We start from the raw sequence: 21428 nt of genomic DNA, 5'->3' as shown, positions 1-21428 counted from the left end.
TAAAAGGGCTGTTTTTTTTTTTGAACTCCAGATGCACCTATCTAATGGTTGCACCTTCCTGGCCTGGCGCCACACACGCATCTTCTTCCCCAGTCTCCTTTCACCTTTCTTCTGGGGAGCGCAGAGGGAGGATGATTCGCTTCAACACCCCAATCCTCTGTCTCGGGAATATTGTACGACATCCTCTCTTCCAGTTTCTTTTCCTCCTCTTCCCTCTGTCTTCTCTCCTCCTCTTCGTTCTTCATTCTTTCCTCTTCTACTATAGCCTCCGCGGCCAGTTCATTTAACAGGCGCCTGACATAATCCAGATGTATCTGGAGTTCAAGAAGTTTGCTTATTCTGCTATTCATTCTTGTGTTGATCAATCAACAAGGGTAGCTAGACTGCCCAGCGAGTTTCAATTTATAGTGAAAGCGCGGACGTGATGGAAAACATCCCCCTGAAAACATAAAATTGATCTTACCTAGATCATAACCAATAAAAAACAACAACGCGCGGACCTAAAAGAAACACTCACTCACTTTTTTATGCTACCCATCAATATTTTAAAATTTTTTATAAATCACTTCAATAGACTATTTACATACGCAAAGCAATCCAATCTAACCCCAAATTTACACCTCAAACACCAAAAAAAAAGACATCATTTTAATCTACTATCCATACCAACTTACTTAACCACTTACAAACACAAACACACAAACACATACCCTCACATTTTTTTAAAAAAGAGTTAGTGTTTATTTTCACACTACTCTACCTACACACATTGGCAAATGGATTGTTATTTCTTTTCTAGAGTATTGGGTAGCCCTGAAAAGGGCTGTTTTTTTGTTTGCTATGGCATTCTTTTTTAGTTTCTAAGAATGCGATGTCCTCTGAGGATAGACTTTCTGGCGATAGGTCTGCTTCTTCGAAAAGAGAAGAAGAACTTTTTGGTGTCGATACGACAATCGACAAAGCCTCTGTCAGCTTCAGGTTGCTGCTGCTGTTGTTGTTGTTGCTGCTGTTGCTGCTGTCTCTGAAGTCTGTACTTCTCTGTCCATTCTTCTTTTTCCCTGTTCATTTCTTCTCTGAAGAGCTCTTCTATCAGGTCCTCAGTGATTTTTAACATTCTCACATTCTCTATTTCTTCTGGCTTCGGTATCAGACTGTGTCTGACCCTATGCAAATTCACGTAGGCTTCGTTGAGCTTAGCTAGTTTGGAGCACATCTTCGTAAGAGGATGAGTCGACAATGGATGGTTAGACTGGAAACAACCCGGTTCTTAAAGTCAAAGCGCGGACGTGAAGGAAAACATCCCCCACGCGGTTTTTGAGTCGCAACGTTTAGTGAGTGTCATGAGAGGGATAGTAAGAAATGAAAGAGCATCAATCCAACATTCTTATAGCTAAACAAAAGACAAAGGCATTTTTTTTCAAAACACAACATTTTTTATTCAAAAATCACTTAACACTAAACAACAACAACTCTAACATTTTTTAACAATAATCCAACACTAAAAGTTTCTCCACTAGGTAAAGAGGGATAACAGTCTTCCATGGTTTCTAGTAATCTAGGATGACTTCTCTCAAACTGTTGATTTCTATGGTATTATCGAATTCTGCATACAGGATGACGTTCACCGTTTCATCAGGGTCTCGGTCTTTAAACTGAATTTCCACACGAATCTGGCCGGATTTTATGGGGTGGAAATGTCCCTCGTCGCTGCCTTGGTCTGGAGTGAAATCGAAAGCCCACAAAGCGTAGCCTCCTGCATAATCCTCGTACGTAATACCGTGACTGGTATTGGTTCCTAACTGTCCGGTGGCTTCGTACAGGGACAAGTACGATCTCAAGTAATTCTTCTTGGTAAAGGCAGGTTCGAAAGGTCGGGTACACAAGGTCTTGCCATCGCGACTGACTTCGATTTTGGACACGCCAAAGTGTTGAAAGTAGAAAGGATTTTTTTCGGCAGCTCCGTTGAAGGCTGTATTCTCGACGATACCAACGATCAAACGTTTGGGTAACTGTCCTTGGAACAGATGATCTTCGATCATGGATCGCTGTTCCTTGGGAATGGTGAAGGTTTTCACTTCCACGCGTCGTATGGGATACTTGGCAGTCGTTCTGCTCAACGTCTGACTGATGTCGTTTCCCACTTTAGGTAACACTTCCACACGGCGTACGTAGAGTCTGGCTTCTAGGATTTTGGTTTTGTAACCGTCACTATCAGCCATCAAATGGAAAGCGGCACTGCTACGATTCAGTCTCAGGCGGACATCCACCCCGTTCAGCAAATACTTTTCTTGCAACCACATGTCCAAATGCAAACGATCCATCAGTTCTAAACTTGTGTCGGCTCCCATGATTCTCTTTCTTCGTTCTACAAATCCATCATTGTTGTCTTTCTTTTCATCAGTTTCCAATATTTCAAACTTGGTAGGTTCGTCAGCTTCCCATACCACACAGGCATTGAGATGAGTGTTCTTGGCATCTATTCCGTACGTCAAGAGATTTTCCAGGTAGGCACGATAAGGGTAAGTATCCATGCTGCTACTGACCAGTTTGTTATTCAAGTACAAGTCCACTCCACTGAACAAGGAATGCATGAAATTGTTGACGGGAGCTACTGCTTCATCGTCTATAGCACCTCCAGTCTTATCTAGAATTTTGACTTTCAGGTACAAGTAACTGCTATTCAGATCGATGTAATCTTCGGGCTGTCCTTTGATTTCAAACTCGATGGGAGCGGAATCGGTCAGTGAGGAGACGGGGTGAAATTCCACCCACTGGGATTCTTGCATCGTCATCATCGTGGGGGGCATGGCAAACAGATCCAGTTCCGTCTTGGAACAAGAGCAAGATTATCGGTGCATCATTTTTTTGTCTCTTTTCTCAATAATCGAAAACGTCTAAGTCTCGAACGGTTCTTCTTTTCTTGGCCTTTCTAGCTTGAAGTCTGGTGAAAGGGTGTTTTCTTCGTCGTCTCTTTCTGCCTTGTCCTTGCTGAATACCTGACTCGGTAGCGTGCAGGGCATTTATAGGTGTTTCTCGGTGACCCAAAATGTCTTTGCCCGTTTGCAGCAAGACATTTTTGCCTGCCCTCATGAAGGCTTCTTTAGGGTTTTGTTTGTCGATGATGACATTTTGGAGAAATTCTTTGCCTTGCGTCAGTGCCGCATCTTTCAAGGCGTGCAATCCGCGTGTCACCATCGGTTTCAACACCGGGGCCACCGAACGAAAGGCCGATTTTAACATATCTCCTAAACCGTGTCCTCGCTGTCGAGCAACCCCTCGGTACACTGGATACATGACTTACGAATCGTGAGAAAACCGTTTTCGAAAATGGAGTTTCACCGTGACTTTTCCTTTGGTGAATGGAATATTTTGTCCCAAATCTCCTTTTATAGTAATGTTGACCGTGTCCAAATACGACTTACTGACAGGCAAATAGTGAGGATGTACAAATTCGCGGTGGACGTGGTAAGTGTTTCCACCTTCCTCGTCAGTGTTCGTGGCAGAATCCACTTTGAAAGGAATGACACGCAGTAACGGTACGGAGGTGTGTCCCACCACGTTATACTCCACCACATCGGAGTACACAAACATCAAATTCAGTCCTTGGTTCAGTTTTACCGGGGCACGAAATAACTTGCTAAAAGACTCGTTGTCGTAAACGATGGGTAATTCGCTTTTCTTCATCATGCTCATTCTCAGGTTCATGTCTCCGCCCAACATGTCAAACAATTCAGGACAAAATAAAATGGACAGGATTTTACTCCGTTCAAATTTCATCAAGAAGCGACGAGCTGTTTTGTGGTACTCCATGGTGACACTTTTGTTAACATGCTCCAAATCTTTCAGAAACACGGCATTAAACCTGGAGGCTATGGTGCTGACCAAATGTTGACCACTAAAATAATAGCCTGGGGAAATGAACAAGTGATAGGTGGTGTACTTTTGTGTACGGGTTTTCTTGTCATATTTGACATTGCTATCCATCCACTGTTGCAATTGTTCGTCATGAACTTCCACATCAAAAAAATTTTGATTGGGAAGGACATTGATGACTTGGGTCGGGTGAATCATTTCTACTAAAGCCACTTCCCAATGGGCTTCGTGATCTAAGGGGATGGCTTGAGGTAATTTGGCCGTGTAACAGCACAACGTGTTCTTGGGAAACACCTCCATGGAACTGTCACTGGGTAAGGTTAAGTAAAATTGGTTTTGGTGACTCATAATTCCAGAGTTCTGTGGCTGTCCGAGGGGTTAGTGGACGTCAGAGGCGTGTCTCCGCCCAAAATGGGGTTCTGGTTGTGGTTGGAGTGGTGACTGGCACTGGCACTGGACACAAGGTTCCCGGGGTTCCCGTTCGAGGTGAATTTCAGGGAGGGATTAGGAAGCAGGTAACCGATGCAACTGCTCAATAAAATGGTCCACAATTGTTTGTCTCCTTGTTGCAAACTCAAATTGGCGATGGCTGCCCCGATGACACAATACACCACGAAGATTTGGCAGAAAAAGACGATTTTCTATGTACTTCAGAGTGTGGTGATGCGTAAAATATTTCCACATGCGTTCTTTCAAAGTGCGTTGAAAACGTTCCACGATGCTGGCTTTCGTTTCGGGATTCTCGGTGGTAAAAAAATGAATGTCACGTTTCTTTAATTCTTTTTGGAAAGCTTGGTTCAGAAATTCGGTACCTTTGTCCGTTTGCCATCGAAGAGGGTGACGACCGCTTTGTTTCAACACCAGTTGCAGGGCTCGCACTAACTCGCTGCTCGATTTGGAAGTCAAGGGTACGACCCTAGCAAATTTGGAAAAGACGTCGATGACACAAAACAAATATTTGTAGCCACGATTGTAGCTGGCCAAATGAGAGACATCGGCTAAATCGGCTTGCCATTGATGATCGATGCCTTCCACTCGGGTGCGACTTCTGGCAAACTTGCGTCGAATGGGTTTGTGTAAAGTGTAGGTAGCTTGTTCTTGTAACCATCGTTGCACTTGAGGTAAACAGAGACTTTTCAGTTGCGTTTTGGCAGCACGATACAATTTTTGAACTCCTGCGTAACCTGCAGGATGGGAGGGATCGTAGTAAATGCTGGCTAAGACTTTTTCCATTTTTTTGTGTTGGTTGGTGTGTTAATAAGGCACCCACTCTTGGAGGAGGCTACTCTTTTTCTCTTGGGGTATTTTCTTGGATTGCAATGCTTTGCGTGTGCGACCGGCAATAGGTGTTGAAGAGGAGGAGGATGTCTGAGCGGGGGATATCGGTTCTTGTTTCACTTCTGTCTTCACTTCTGTCTTCACTTTCTTTTTCTCTTGTGATGAAGAAGGGGTGGCCAACATCTTTTTAATCCATCCAATTCTGGAGGTAGGTGGTGTTGTTAACTTGCGTACTTTTTCTGGTGGAGTTTGAAACCCTTCTTCTTCTTCTTCTTTTCCTTTTTCTGTCTTGGTCACTGGTACTGGTGGTACTGGTACTGGTACTGGTGATGGTGCTTGACTTTTCATCAAGGTCTTAAAATCTTTCAGAGTGGGTAGCGCTGTTTCGTCTAAAGCTTTCTGGTGAAAGAGTTGCAGTTGTTGCAAGAGTTGACCGTACTTTTGCGATTTTTCTGTTTCGGACAAATCTTGGCGATCCATCAAGGACTGCAATTCGTGTTGTAACTGGGACATCTCGCTCAAATGGGGATTGGGAGGTAAATGCGGGGTGTGTTGTTCTTGCCACCGATGGTATTCCATCCATCGTTTGTAAGGCACTAAAGCTAGTTTTCGTCCTTCCATGGGGTTGTCAGGGGTCGATTCTGAGATCTTGGAACTTCCGAGGCCTTTTTATCTTGCTCCCACCAGTCCTCCCAACATGGTTCCCAAGACTCCTTTCAGTATGGGGCCTAACAAGAGAGGTAAAATACCTCCACGTTGCACTAACATCTTCTTTTTTTGACTAATGGGAATTTTCTTTTGAACCATTTGGCGAAGAACGTGACGATGTTTGCCTAAGCATTGTTTCTGGTGTTTGGACAAAGGGATCGTGCCTTTCAAAACGTTCAGACAACATTCGCACACGGTATCGATGACCTCTTTAGAGGCCGTTTGAACGAGTTTTTTTCGTAGGGGTGGAGAAGCTTTGGACAGGACAGATAACATGTCCCCATGTTTGGCTAAACGTGGTGGCAGTCCTTTCCTTTTCTTTCCTTGGGGTTTTCTGGAGGGTGACATCTTTGAGTCTTCAGGAGCACCAAAAAACATTGATACCCGACTTGGTCACAGGCCTTTTTCATACTGGAACGCGTCGCCACTGATTGTCTTGACGTCGTATTAGTTTGAGGACAGGCATGACACGTCGTGCAGGGGTACGTAACGGACAGTTCTTGCTTGGACAAATCCAGTAAACCTTGTAACATGCCCGATCTTTCTTGAACTTTGATTTTGGGAGAAGGTACTTTGTGAGCAGCAACCACTGCCACTAAATTGGAAGGTCCTGCCACTGGGGAAGTTCTTTTGGGGGTCATTAACGGAGAAGTTCTTGGTGTAATCAACGTCTCCAAGTACTCTTCAGTTCCTGGTGTCATCAACGGAGAAGTGGATAAACGTGAGGATGCCGGAGACGCAGTCACTGCCGTGGCAGATCGTGGTTTGCGAGTGTAAGGTTGCGTCCTGGCCGAAGTGCCTCTCTTGCGACTAGTTTTCTTCTGTGGACTTTTCTTTTTCTGGGAACTTTTTCTCTGTTTCTTTTTCTGGGGGCTTCTTTTCTTTTTCCGGGGTGGTGGTGTCTGGTCAGAGGAGGGTCCTTCCACTGGAGAAGTTCTCCTTGGGGACCTGGTCTTTTTCTTCTTGGGGCTTCGTTGGACTTTTGTCTTGGGTATAACTTTGGCGGCATTAGGATCCCATCTTAAGAGTGAGCGAATGATGACCCCTCCTAGAGTACCGCTCCCTCCAGGTTTCAAAATGATTTGTTTTTTGGTTTGAGTGTCGATGCGGGGATCGGCCAGTTGGACCAAAGCGACTTTGTTTCGATCAAAAAAGCGTTTGGTTTGATGAGGAATCTGAATGATTCCTTGGAGTAATTGACGTGCCGTCACCGTGAACCATCGTAAGACTTCTTTGAGACTAGCTTCTAAGACACGAGCTCGTGTTTGTGGATCTTTTTCTCGACTGATGCCATACAAGGCACGAATCAATTTGACGGGAAGATGCGACTGAAGGGGCGTCATGTTCAAACTGTGTGAGACAGACGAAAAGGGTCTGAGGTTTTTTATAGATTTTTTTATGGGGAGTGAAATGAAGTCGAGGACGGAGACGTGTACAGGACAGACCCTCCGTCTTGGCACCAGTGGTGAAACAAGTGGGTACGAAATCGCAAATCCTCGGGAGTCGTAGGTTTCAAATCGACGAGTAAATAGGCGTGTGGCGTTTGAGTGGCATCGTCGTACGCCTGAGTCAGCCAAGGCGTTCCTAACTGTTTGGCTAAGACTTGTACTTGCGATTTATCTCTAAGGCTTTTAAACAAGACCACGTAATGCGCATTGAGACTGATGGTGCGATGGGCTTTACTTTGTTGAAACAAATTTTGGGTGATGTAAACGACACTGGCATAACGGTGATGCCCTTTGCGCGTGAACCACAGTTTAATTTCTTCTTCGTCTTCTCCTAACATGTCGTCGAAAATGACCAAATGGGTTTGACGGGAGTCAGAGACGATGCCGTCGTCTTCTTTAGGAATGCCTTCCACAAACACGATGGAATCGCCTTGACTTTCTCGCAAGAGGTTGTACGCCGATTGCCACTCTTTGTAACACCACACGATCCGTTGAGGGGGCCAATCGATCAAATGATGTTTATGTTCGATCAAACGTTTGACGAATTCGGTTTTGCCTGAACCGCTAGGTCCAGCAATGAGCATGTTAAAGGGATGGCGAAGATACAAAGCCTCCCAACTGGTACGATCTAAGTGTTCGTCGATGACTTTGACAGTAGAGGAAGAGGGAGCAGAGACAGCAGAGGTAGCCATGGTGTGAGAAATGTCACTTGTGACACGAGAAACAAACAAGACAAGAGTTTATATACTTTTTCAGAACACGTTTATTGAATGTTTTTTTCAAACATGAATACGAAAGACAAAAATACATAAAAACCAAAGGCTTAAGTACAAGAATAAAAGGCACATGATAACCATGAACGTGGAATAGAAACAAGTGTCTGTACAACAACCACATGTTTTGGGTAAAGTTGTAACCAGTTCTATAGTAGGGGGTAAGGTCACACAAGTGTCCTCCCGAAAGGGTCTTTCAGGCCTGTCCACGACAGTCCTGTCCTGGGTGACGGTTTCTTCTGGCACCGTCACTAACACGGGTTGAAAAGTAACTTTTTTCCTTGAATAACTCTCGTGCATACTGGGCCACCTCTTGTGTCCAAGCCTCAAAACCCTGGTCTCGGTGATGTCCAACATTTGACTCCTAACCAATCTGGTTTCTTCTTCGTCAACGACATGGTAAGTTCCTTCAATGAACAATGAACTATCGATCTTGCCTAGGGTTCCTTTTTATATACAGACCAATACCGACGTGACCGTACGGCAACGTAAAGTGATTGGGAAGTCGCACTCGCTTCTGGTATACAATTTGATAGACTTTTTCCAAGGGTCGACTGACGATGTGGTGAGTGGGGGAACGTACAATCGTGTTCGGTTGATAGGTGGTCACTTTAAAGTTTCCATCCTCTCCCGATTGCAAGGCTTCTTTCAATACCCCAAAGTTGACCACTCGACTGGTACGATGATTCAGAGTCAGTCCTTTCACTTTGCACGTCGTGTGCACTTCTCCTTGTTTGTCCCGGTATTCGTAGCCGTAATTTTTGGGGCCGCCACTGACGAAACTTAGAATCTTGTCGTCGGGATGCTCGTCTGTCCAGGCTCCTAAACGGTCTCCTTCGATGTCAGGGTGCTGTTGACTCGGGTGATGGATGTAAATGCAACTGTCCGTGTCAAAGTAAAGGTCGCGATCCCCTAACAGTTCTAAAGCTTCGTACAATTTTAAGCGAGCATGAGCTGTCACGTAAGCCGCAATGATGACATTTCCAAAAGGGTCGTCTTTTACAAAGTCCAGATCTTCTTCGTAATTGACCAAGATCAAATCCTCTCGAACGACGTCCACGTGTTTCATGTATTTGGTTTTGTCGTGAATCATCTGGAAGTAGCGGGAAGGTTCTGTCAAATATTCCGTCATGGGTAAACACGGTCGTTGTGCCATTTTACCCCACAAGCAATTTAACATCACTTTGGCAAACGATCGCCTGCCTTAGTTTTTTTCGATGTGGTCTAAAGAGATGCCTTCTTGTTCGTAGTATTTCTCTTTGAATTGTATTTGGTCTTCGGGAGTGTGACACCAGGAAGGATAGCCGCTGGCTTCTTGTTTCAGTTTCAAAAAGGCATCCACTTAGTCGGCGAAAATGCCTTTCTGAGTAGGGTCACCCTTGTGGTACTGTTGTGTCTTGGGAAAGTGGCAAATTTCGTACACTTCTAACAGTTGGTATCCCATGTCCAGAGCTTTGAACAATTCCACGCTGACCCAGGTTCCCGTCAAGGCACGTTCTTCCTGGGTGTGATGGCAAGGTTGGTCTTGGTTGCACGTTTCGGCACAAGTACGGCACAAGGGAAACATCAGTTTGCCTTGACAATGGTGAGGTAAGACGGGATGGTATAGGTTCGTGGGAGGCAAAACTTTGCACTTGATCAAGCCTTCGTATTGTCGAATGTTTTTCAGGTCGATGTGTTCCGTCAGCAATCGCGGATGCCCTACAGGAAAGCGACAATATTTGCACACGTAGGGATACAGCGAACACACATCCAAGTATTTGATTTCTTCTCCTTTCTCTTCGTCGGCTTGGTACAGCAAACAGGTGGCATTGGTCCTTCCTCCGTACAAACTATCCCTCGGGTTCAACGGGTCCATGAACTGATAACTTTCCACGAGGCGTTTAAACTCGGGATCGGTTTTCATACGGTGATCGTACTCGTGTTCCCACATTTCCACCACTTGGTATCCTTGCTGTTCTAACTTTAGGCGCCGCTGACAAGTGTCCTGGTAGAAGTCTTCCATGGTTCGTTGTAAAAACTGATTTTTAGTGCTACGGTCAGGGTAACAGACGGGACATCTGTGAAATAAGCAGCCGTTAAACTCGTACACGATCTTGGGGTTTTCTAAGTCCCAGCCATCCACCGAATACGTTCCGATGGTCTTTTCGCCCCCTCCGTTGCGGGCATGCTGAATCCATTTGTCTTCCTTGTCGCACAAGTAATGTAACCAACGTAGGGCTTTGACCGAGTATTGACGTTTGACAAAGTGGGTCGTTTGAGGACTGATGACAGCTACGGTGTTTTCAGGCATGAATCGTTGTGGATACACTAAGGAACACGCTTTGGCAATGGTGCAAGCTTCTTTCAAAGGATCGACCCCTCCGTGTTCCATGAACAGTTCTCGAAATTTTCCACAGCAACGCCGTAAAATGTCCACGTCGGAACGACAATACTTTAGCATTTCTTCCTGAAAGTCGAAAGGGTCCGAGGCGTGAGTCTGGTACCAAGCGTAGAAAGCTTCTCGTTGTTCCGTACGCAGGTTGTCGGGGTCGTAATAGTGAGCCTCAGGTAAATAGGGTAGAACGGCATGTTGATTGGCTTCCGTATTTAAAAAGTGAGGAAAGTACCCTTTAGCCATTTCTGTGATTCCAAACGTTTTAGGCATTCGACTCAAAGGCATGGCCAAGTAACTCATCGAATCTTTAAACTGCACTTGTCCCACTTGCATGAAAATGATTTTGGCTCCGTTCAAAGTCACTTTAGGACGTTCGGTGCCTTGTTCCGTATAGTATCTGAGAAGAAACTGACCATCGTATCCGGAGAAATATTGAGCCATCACTGTGGCATGACGATGACAATCTCCGTAACGTTCGATGTCCTCTTGGCTCCACGTCTTGTCGATGGGGTCTAAGACCCATTGGGCAAAATCGGCTAACGTATTCGGTCTTCGAAAGATTTTTTCACGCCCTCCAGGAATCTTGCTGCAGTGAGGGCAATGACTGAAGATAGGTTCTTGAATGCACTTGTCGCACGCTCGATGAGCCACGCAGAAATCAGGAATGTGAATGCCGGTCCCTTGCATGCATTCGAAATCGAAAAAGATGAAATTGCTTTTCTTCTTGTGACCGTCCTCTTTCTCTGGTGGGGGTTGGTATTTTTGCACGTAGCATTGGTGTTCCAAGTCCACGATGTGGTGACAAATGTGACATTTTTTCTTTCCTCGACATGCGTGTGCCTTGGTACTGTTGGTACGTATGCCTTGTCTACACGTAGGGCACAATCTCAGGAGTTGACAAGCACATTTCTTCTGTGAACCTTGTGTTTTTAAATGTTGTTGGTAACAGGTAGGGCTGACAAACGTGCGCAGACAAGTCGAACAAGGCACTGGTTCTTCGCTCAGACAGGGTGGAGAGGCCAAACATCCTGGGCATTTCCATCCACAATGCATGTGTTGTTCTCGATTATTATAACCATAGTCACATTTCTCACAGTAATATCTGTATCCCAGGAATCCGGTGATACTGGTAATGGTATCGAAATGGTCATCGTGATGATAAACATGAATGTATTTTCCGTCCTTAAAATCTTGGCCTCGAAACAACAGAGGTCCGCGCATTTCTTGAGGGTGCTAGGGCATCTTGCAATTTTTGCATCTCAGGAATGCCACAGGTTGTGTCTTTGGACAGGCCAGCTTGTTGCAACAGGAGTTCTGCTTCGTTTCGTTGTTTTGTTCGGTTCGATTTTCGAATGTTCTCCCAGGTTCTTTTCCATTCTACCGTGTCGTTCTTGTTGGCATATGTTCGTCCCACCACGATGGGACGGGCTAAGCACATCTGGTCTTGAGGGTTGTTAATTCGGACGAGACTTGTTTTGGTGTTGCGAAGGTCGTCCACCAATAACATCTTTTTGCGTCCTGTCCCTTGAGGAAGAGAGACGTGAGCCATTTTCAGTGTGGCTTTACCATCGGTGATGTCAAACTGGTCATTAGATTGTTGTACGTGTTGAATCTTGTCCATGACTTTGGAAGGGGTTAGTTCTGCGGGTCTGCTAAACTCGATCCAAACAGGGGATTTCAAACCGTCGTGATCTATGGATAGTGTCAAGCGATCGTCTTCTTTGGGTTGACATTGTCGCTTGAGTGAGGTGAGCAAAGAATCCCACATCTCGGTGATAAACCCTTCTACTTTCTCCAAGGGTACGTCGGACTTGAAATCTTTAAACTTCACCGTGTAGGTGTAAGCCGTGGTTCTAAATTTTCTAGAGGAGCGCTTTTCCGTCTCTCGAATGGAATAGTACTTTTCAGGGTTGACTAAGGGTGGTGAACTTGGTTTAGAGGGTTCGGATTCTGGTTCACTCATGTCCTCTTCAAAATCACTGGCATGAATTTGTGCCAAGACTTCAGCCCTGGTACGAGGCGATAGATCACGTTTCTGCCTCTTACTTTCTTCTTCTTCTTCTTTCTTCTCGAATGAATGGGATCGTTTCATCTTGAGTGCAAAACGTCAAATGACTCAAGTTCAAACACCATAGACTAATTTATAGTCATGACAAACCAGCGTATATAAAAGGGTGTGTGTCTTGTCCTTTCACTATTCATTTCACTCTCAAACCGAGCACAACGATGGAAGAGACTACCCAGATGGAACGTTTCGTCAGAGCTTTGCGAGGGGTCATTAGAAAATTCTCTTCAGACCAGCCTACGGACTACTCTCCTTCCTTTCGAGATAAAAGTCAGGATACTTGCTATATCTGTCAGAAGAAAGGGCATTGGTCTTCAGAGTGTCCAGACCGTCAAAAAAGAAAAAAAAACAGGGGCTAAAAAAGACAAAAGTCAAGATACCTGTTATTATTGTAAAGAAAAAGGACATTGGTCTCCAGATTGCCCAAAAAAGAAACAAGAGGAGTCAGAAGAAAAGAAGGATTCTTCAGAAGAAGAGAGGGATTCTTCAGAAGAAGAGAGGGATTCTTCGAAAGAAGAGAGGGATTCTTCAGAGGAAGAAGAGGAAGAAAGAAGACAATTCTATTTAAAAGAGGCAAAGAAACAGGAGAAGAAAAGAAGAAGGGAAGAAAATGAGGAAAAAACGGTGAAGATTTTCAAAAAACAGAGAGACTAAATAATGAGAAAGAAGAAATGTACGAACTTTTTAAAGTGTTCTGTGGTGAATTGTGAATTGGATTGTAAAAAATGGATAAAAGCATACATGAATGATATAAGGTAAGTGTCTTTGAGTTTTGATTTTAAAATAAGAAGCTACACTCACGCACTCATACACAGACACTTACTATAAGGGTAAAATGGGTGGGTTTTTTTTTTTTTTTTTTTTTGAGTTATTGGCAAATTGAAATTGTATTTCTTTTCGAGAAATGTGGGTGGCCCTGAAAAGGGCCTTTTTTCTTTATGGTGTAGGAGTGAGTTTAACCAATCAACTTTAACTGCCTTAAGTCTTTGCCACGGCCAAGGCCTACTTCTGATGATTGGGTTGAAATCACTAAGGGTGGTACGACAGGCTTAGTCACAGGGTTGGCGTGTTTCGCTCGGGAAGGTCGTATTCTCTTCGGTCGTGATAAAGAAGTCTGATACATTTGTTTCAGACTTCTTAATTCCGCTAAAATGTCCAACAGTACCGCAGCCGTTTGATTTTCACCCTCTTGTTTCTTTGCTGCTACTTCTTCTTGCTGTTGTTGCTGTTGTTTTTTTCTTGCCTCTTCTTGTTGCTGTTGCTGTTGCTGTAGGAGAAAAGCTTGTTCCGCTTCCTTTTGTCGTTGCATAAATTTCTCCAATTCTTCTTTCTGTCTCTGTCTAAAATTCTCCACTTGCGGTAATGACGAAGGTTCCGGAACAAATTCTTGCGAGGTAAGAAAATCCACAAAATCCCAATGTACCTCTTCTGAAAGTAAGTCCGGGTTCCCTTGGGCGGTCTCCCCTGCTGGTGCACCCCAATGGATCGTTTTCTGAATTTTCGTCATGTTGAATCACTGTCGCATAGATTGACTGCACACAAGCGCTAGCGAATCTATATAGACCAACTGACGTCACAGACTAATCTCTTCGGATTGGATGCGGGCTGACTGAATTTTGTAACGCGTGTTTGGATTGGAGAATGAACTCAATCCGTTTCAATCCTACCTCTACCTATAAATAAGCGCAGTTCAGTGCATTGATTCACCTGTTCTCGTCGCTTCAAGATGTGGACCGATGTGCAATCTTCTACGCTTGTGTCTTCCATGATGTTCCGGACGGACATACCCATGTATGTCCGATCCAAGTGGACCGTTGTCCACAGGACAAACACCAGTCTGTGGATACGTAGGATCTACGTAGAAAGACAAGGATGCCTGAAAAGAGTCCTGATTTACGGTCCTACAGTGAAACGTAGCCTAAGGACAAGAAGAAGACCAATGCGGTACCCTTTATGTTAATGGATACATTAACATAAACCCGAAGGCCCTTTTCAGGGCCAGCCATATTTCTCGAAAAGAGATAGCCTTTCCATTGCCTACCCTTTTTTAAATTTAAATTTAAATTTAAATTTAAAAAAAACTTTTTAAAAAAAAAAAAAAATCTCATATTCAATTCCCCTTGTCCCTGGACAAACCCAAACTCTATTCCCATGTTCAATTCCCCTTGTCCCTAGACAAGTCCAAACTCTATGTTAAATTCCCATTGTCCCTAGAGTGACCCACGATTTTTCTCCATGTTAAATTTTCATTGTCCCTAGAGTGGCCCAGGGGTGTTTTTAATGCTAAGTCCCATTGTCCCTAGGGTGGCCCCATTTACTACTTATATTCAATAACAATACAGTGATGTATTTGTCCTTTTCTCACATTCAATAACCATATAGTGATGAATATGTCCTTTTCTCACATTCAATAACCATATAGTGAAGAATTTGGCCTTTTGGCACATTCGATAACCATATAGTGATGGATTTGTCCTTTCGGCCTTGGATTTGTCCTTTCGGCACATTCAATAACCATAGTATTTATTTGCTCCGTGTCAAACTTAAGGCTTCAAGAATGAATATACGATTCCAATTTATTCAGCAAGGTTGTTACTGGGTACTGTTTAGGTTTGTTGAAAATACAACATCTGCATTTACCAACACAGATAGAAACAAAGAGTTAACAGTATAAACATTTACATTATTTTGTATAATAGTAACAATATCGCTCATTGGTGAAAGAGGTTCTCTTTGTTTCAAACAATATTATGAGAAGCAAAATCTGGAAAACCACTACACAAGATTTTACTGAACTAGCCTCATGACTGGTTAATTTATGCTTTCTCATAATCGATGAATGCGCAATATATATATATATATATATATATATATATATATATATATATATATATATATATATATATATATATATATATATATATATATATATATATATATATATATATAATCGAAACATAACTTCGCAATTAATTGCGAATTGAGCACAAAATATCCAAAAGCCGTGTATAGTGACCAAAACCCCTACCCTACTTTTAGTATCCAACACTCCGTGTGTATTGACGAACATCTGCTATCCAAAACCCATATTTAACTATGAACAGACCGTATGTGATAACCTGCTGCCTAGTTGACATATGCATTTATCTGAGAATTTTATATAAAACATTACATATACATCTAAATTTTCAAAGGTAGTATTAATAACTTTAATCAAGGGGACCAACTCGTAATAACACTAAATCTAATATGGAATTCAGCGGAGATTTAAAGGAAATTTGCCACCAAATGTGAAAATTTAAAATAGAATTTTAATGACCAGAGACAATGTGAAATAAAATGCCCTAAATATGTTTTTCTTATTTCTAAGCTAAAAACGCCATTGTTCTAAATCAACATGTTTTAATAAACCATACTAACTGAAACATCAATAAAAACCAATAAAGAGGGAAGCTTACAGCTAGTCCCTCCATCTTGAATTACAATACTGAATATTAAACATTAACAATATTATCAACACACTATGGAATCTCAGTTTATTGAAGAAGTGGATACAGCATTCTTAAAAGGCAATATAATCTTCCAGCGGAGGTAATTCATAGAATCAAAGTATTCAAAGATGTTGTCTTTGGGGAAGTAGACGGTTAATATGCAACGATTGTCATTTGTGTTGATGACATTAGCTTGAACATATTTAGGATTTCGATAATAAAGTTCCTTTTTAGTAAACACCACTAATCGGTGTATGAACAGTGAGTCAGAAAGTAACGAAGTTCTTAGTTAGCTTTTTTTCCACATGTAATGATAAGCCCTCAGTTCGAACTTTACCTTTCCTTAAAATGATTCGCCAAGGAAGTCCTTAAAATGATTTATCAAGGAAGTCGACAATCAAGAAGTTTCAGTACTCTACTGAAAGAGAGTTTCGATGCGTTTTCTTTCCAAAGAAGTCAGTGGAGGTCGGGAGTGGTTGCACAAGTTTTTCTACCATCTTTCAAGATCTTCTCTACTGAGATGAGTATTCATATGTCTTCTAGAACGTCTTTCAACCTTTCTGTCCCAGTCAAAAGTTTGCCATGTTGTACATGACTAGGATGATCGATTGGACAATGCTCTTTAAAAGATCCTTAATTAAATGAGCTGACGAGCGAAGTAGGAGACCAAAATTTGTTCATGCTATATCCATCGTGAAATAATGACTACTTCTTCTTCTCCACTGAACGTACATTACTGTTGTTCTGGACAACAGAAAAATCATCATGGATAGTAGATGACTGGGTGTTCCTCAATACACAGGGTATGTTGGACAGTAACTGTGGGTTTTTTGGTCAAATACACATGGCGTTTTTATGGCATAGTGTGGGGTGTTGGTTAGTATATGACTGATATTTTTGGTGTTGTTCATTAGGCGAGGCGTGTTGGTAGAATAGTGCTGGGTAATTTATAATAGGTGACAGAGGTTTGATCATTACACATGGCGTGTGTGGATGGTTACTGTGGGGTATTGGCTAATACACATAGAGTGTTGAAGGTAAAGTGTTGGATGTTGGATAGTAAATGACGCGGAGTGTTGATGGTGTAATGTTGGGTGATTCAGAGTAAATGACTGGTGCTGGTCACTATACAGGAAGTGTTGGATAGAAAATGTGGGATATTGGCTAATACAGATGGCGTGTTGATATTATAGTGTGGGGGTGTTGGTTACTATACATGGTGTGTTCATGGCATAACGTGGAGTATTATATGTTAGATGACTGGGTGTAGGTCACTACACACGGCTTATTGATGGCATTGTGTATGGTATTGGTCACTCCAAACAAAGAGTCTAATATTTTGGAGTCAGATGTTGGATAGTAGGTGACCTTACGTTGGTAAACACACATAGCACGTTGAATAGCTTATGAATTCAACAACCTTTGACAATGTAACAATGTCGCCACATTGTTGTACTCTCGTCAGCAACTATAGGGTCCCATTGTGGTCAACAACCTCTAAAAATGTAAAAATGTGTTCTTGACGACATAAATGTCAGGATCACAGCATCAAAGTTAAATTCCACTTTGGGTCTAAAACTGTCCACAATTTAAGCTTATGGCGTAATGCTAAATAAAGTTTTGTGTCTGTAGTGACTCATGTTACTATTATCATCATTTTTTTATTAGTTTATCACTAAAATCATTCTCGTTAGTAGCCATGACGTATTACCATCTCTTATTTTACCAATTCATTGTTTAAATGGAGGGGCGTTTGATCACAAAAATCAGCAAAGGCTTTGAACAGTACACAAAACTCTTATTTCTACACGAAATCCTAATATGTTAAAAGAAAATAATCTACTACACTCTGCCTACTGGTGGACTTGATGTCTTTCGTTATCCCATTATCGCAGTGTAACCGCCCATTTTAAAAAACACATTATGTGACTTTACATTAGGTCCTATAGCCTTTGACCCCATTTATCTAGCAACTGAGCATCGTTTACTCTACTAGGAAGATGAGAAACAGTACACATATCGGTGTTCTGATTCTTATTTACTTCGATATTTAATTATAATTTCCATTTCTAGCATTCAAATATATATGACAAATACATGGCTTAATAAGCTAAATCTCGCAATATACCGCTCCTGATGCGGGAGGTCGCGGGTTCAAACCCCGGCCGAGTCATACCAAAGACTTATTTAAAAAATGGTAATAGCACTTGGCGCTCAGCATTAAAAGGCTAGTGTTAGGACTGGTCAGCCTGGTGTCAGGATAATGTGACTGCGTGGGACATCATGCTACATGTCTGCGATATGATACTCCAGTATTAGACACCACTATAAACTGCCACACTGCAAACATTGTAGCGATATAACTAAAATTGTTAAAACTATTTTAAAAAATAAAAACACACACGCACACACATCTCGCAATATACAACTCTCAAAAAATTCCAGTTAAGATAATTATCATCATGCATAAGTACAAAATAAATATTGAAGTTAATACAATTATTTCAAATAAATTGAACGCTCCCAAATAAATCTCCACGTGTCTTGTTTGGTGATTTTAGCTTATATGTCACCATTTCCTAAAACATGAATATTTATATCAGATTTATCTTTGGTGTTGACCATTGTTTCATTCAAAAGCAAAGTGCCAAAGTTAAATGTGAAATTCAACAGATTTTTGTCACATGGAAAGTTTCATTTTAATTCGCAACCATTCCAAGATGGAATGGAAACCTTATCCGAAATGGATCCGTTCCCTGAAGGTTAATAAACGTGACGTCAATTGTATCAGATATAGTTTTATTCTGTGTTCTTTTCCTTTCTTCATGTGACATTATTTTGAAAAGGTACTTCCTTTTATTATACACGAATTCGATACTATTCACGAAATCCAAAATATCTCTTCATGACTTTCTCATTAACTATATATGCTGCATTGCAAATCTTCTTGACTTTCCCCATTAACCATATACGACGGATTGCGAATTTTCTTGAAGTTCCCTTAACGATATATGCCGCAATGCGAATATTCTTGAATTTCTCATTAAATATATATTATGCACTGCCATTGACTTTCCCATTTACCATATAATCTGCATTGAGAATCTTCTTGACTTTCCAATGACCCATATATGCTGCACTGCCATATCTTGACTTTCCCATTAACCAGATATTATACATTGCCAATCTTCTTGACTTTCCCATTAACCATATATGATGCATTGCCATATCTTGAATTTCCCATTAACCATATATTATACATTGCCAATCTTCTTGACTTTCCCATTAACCATATAATCTGCATTGATAATCTTCTTGACTTTCCCATGACCCATATATGCTGCACTGCCATATCTTGACTTTCCCATTAACCATATATTATACATTGCCAATCTTCTTGAATTTCCCAGTAACCATATATGATGCATTGTCATATCTTGACTTTCCCATTAACCATTTATGCTGCAGTGCCATATCTTGAATTTCTCACTAACCATATATGCCTTATTGCCAGTCTTCTTGACTTTCCCATTAACCATATATGCCGCATTGGCAATCTTCTTCCAATCAGTATTATGAAGCTGACACGTGTAAAGTTTGTTATCGATGAAAGAACACCAATTATCACTATGTAACATTTAAGATGACTTCAGTAAGACACTATGCACATTGAATATGATAGAGTTTAACCTGATATCAACAAAGCTGAATATTGCAGCTAGTTAGAAATCCAGACATGAGTTTCTCAACATAACTTTAAATGACACATGGTAGCTTTGTAATCTACAGCTTATTGCTGTTGTTGTTTTTGTTGTTATTGTTGCAGTTGTATTTGAAGATTCTGCTGTTCTTACTGTTGCTACTGTTTTTCGAATTATTTTAACTTTAATCTGCGAAGCAAACATTTTTTCTTTACTCAGACTGAGCGGTTTCCAGGCCGATGCATTCAGTTATGGCAGAGCCCACTGCGAGTGTGTCAGGCTGGCATTCACCTTGACCTTTACAATGAAGACTGTAGGCAGCTGGCGTCTACCAACGCACAAACCAGCAGTCCGACACGTGACAGCGCGGGAGTCAGCCCTTAGCAAGTACCACGGGGGAATTACGGTTTTCACTCGAGATAGTTTCTAAATTGTTCAGCATAAATTCCAACACCTCTACACAGGTTTTGATGAGCTTTTAATGATTCAAGCCGGTATATATTTATGTATATGGTCAAAGAACTACTATTTATTATGATTGTGTGAATATTGTTAGCCTGTATCTTGCTTTGACATTAAAATGAATTCTTGCAATTCTATTAATTATGACGTTACAGGTTTGGAAAGCATGGTTTCCAATTAGAACTATCTTTGCAGCGATATATTAGTCATTATTTAGTTATTTATCATGCGATGCTTTTTCGTGTACATATTTTTGCCCGAGTAAGTGTCTTTCGTTGGGAGATTTTAACGCATTCTGTGATAGACCTGGTAAGCATCACTTTACTAGTGTCAAAGCTGTGAAATAAAAACGATAAATGTGTCCTCGACTGGCTAATGAAGATCTCATCGACAGACATGAGTGATGAGATGGAAAAGTAACGACCTCAAAGGCAGACTTTAATGCTTAGGCAGATCAGTAAACTTCTCACGGATAGACAAGAGTGTTGAGATAGACATGAATATTTGAAGATAGACAAGTAACGATCTTGCAGACATAAGTTTTCAGATAAACAAGTAAAGATCTCAAAATAGACATTGGTGTTTGTGTAGACAAACTAATTTTTTGTGTAATTCAGACAAAATTAGAAAATGTAGTTTCTAATACTAAAATATGGAGAGAAGAAAAATTGTCGAATATCGAAAGCCTTGTGACTTCTGTGACACTAGTAAATGTTAGCTCTAAGGTGTCATGTGTGTTTTTGTGCCATGTTTCTAACTCATTCTTTATAATTCATTAAACACTGGTTTTCGTAATCTTACAGAACATATTCATGAATACTTCGTTGAAACAAGAGTCTTTTAGTTTTCATTGAATTGCAGTAACTTTTAAGCTTACGTTATGTTAGTTTATTGGAGAAAATGTTTGCAATAAAGCATGGATTTTGTTCTTTAAATCAATTGTTCTTATTCGCTGTCGTACAATATCAACAGCAACGTATATAAGACCTCAAAATAGTACGGTTTCCGAAGAAAATTTATAGAGGACATGTAATCAAAAGTTAAATGATGCTAGGCAAGAAGATAATGAATAATAAAATAACATGGAAGGCCTGAGAGAAATATGCCAAGGGTTTCATGAAACAACCAAGGCTTGCAGGAAAACTGAACACTGGATCAAACTATAAGTTGTTTTCATGAACATACTCAAAGACTAAACGTGTATTATGAAGAGAACATTTTTCTAGCCAAACCTCATTTAAATAAGTCATGT

At 41.4% G+C, this 21428-nt stretch overlaps 1 protein-coding gene across 1 annotated transcript in view; it reads left to right on the top strand.

Annotated features, from left to right (window-relative positions):
- LOC149806262 (uncharacterized) overlaps positions 1-21111 on the top strand; it is a 101714-nt gene extending 80603 nt beyond the window's left edge. The window contains exon 3 of the mRNA XM_089951211.1: positions 19934-21111. Coding sequence (XP_089807337.1) covers positions 19934-20098 — 165 coding nt within the window. The 3' untranslated portion in view covers positions 20099-21111. The remainder of the gene's footprint in view (positions 1-19933) is intronic.
- The last annotated feature ends 317 nt before the right edge of the window (positions 21112-21428 follow it).

This window comes from Sinohyriopsis cumingii, chromosome 2 (genome assembly GCF_028554795.1).
Source record: "Sinohyriopsis cumingii isolate HCF-2022 chromosome 2, ASM2855479v2, whole genome shotgun sequence".
NCBI classification, from domain to species: domain Eukaryota; kingdom Metazoa; phylum Mollusca; class Bivalvia; order Unionida; family Unionidae; genus Sinohyriopsis; species Sinohyriopsis cumingii.
The sequence above is the reverse complement of the archived record's forward strand: the minus strand, read 5'-3'. Positions and strand labels throughout refer to the sequence as shown.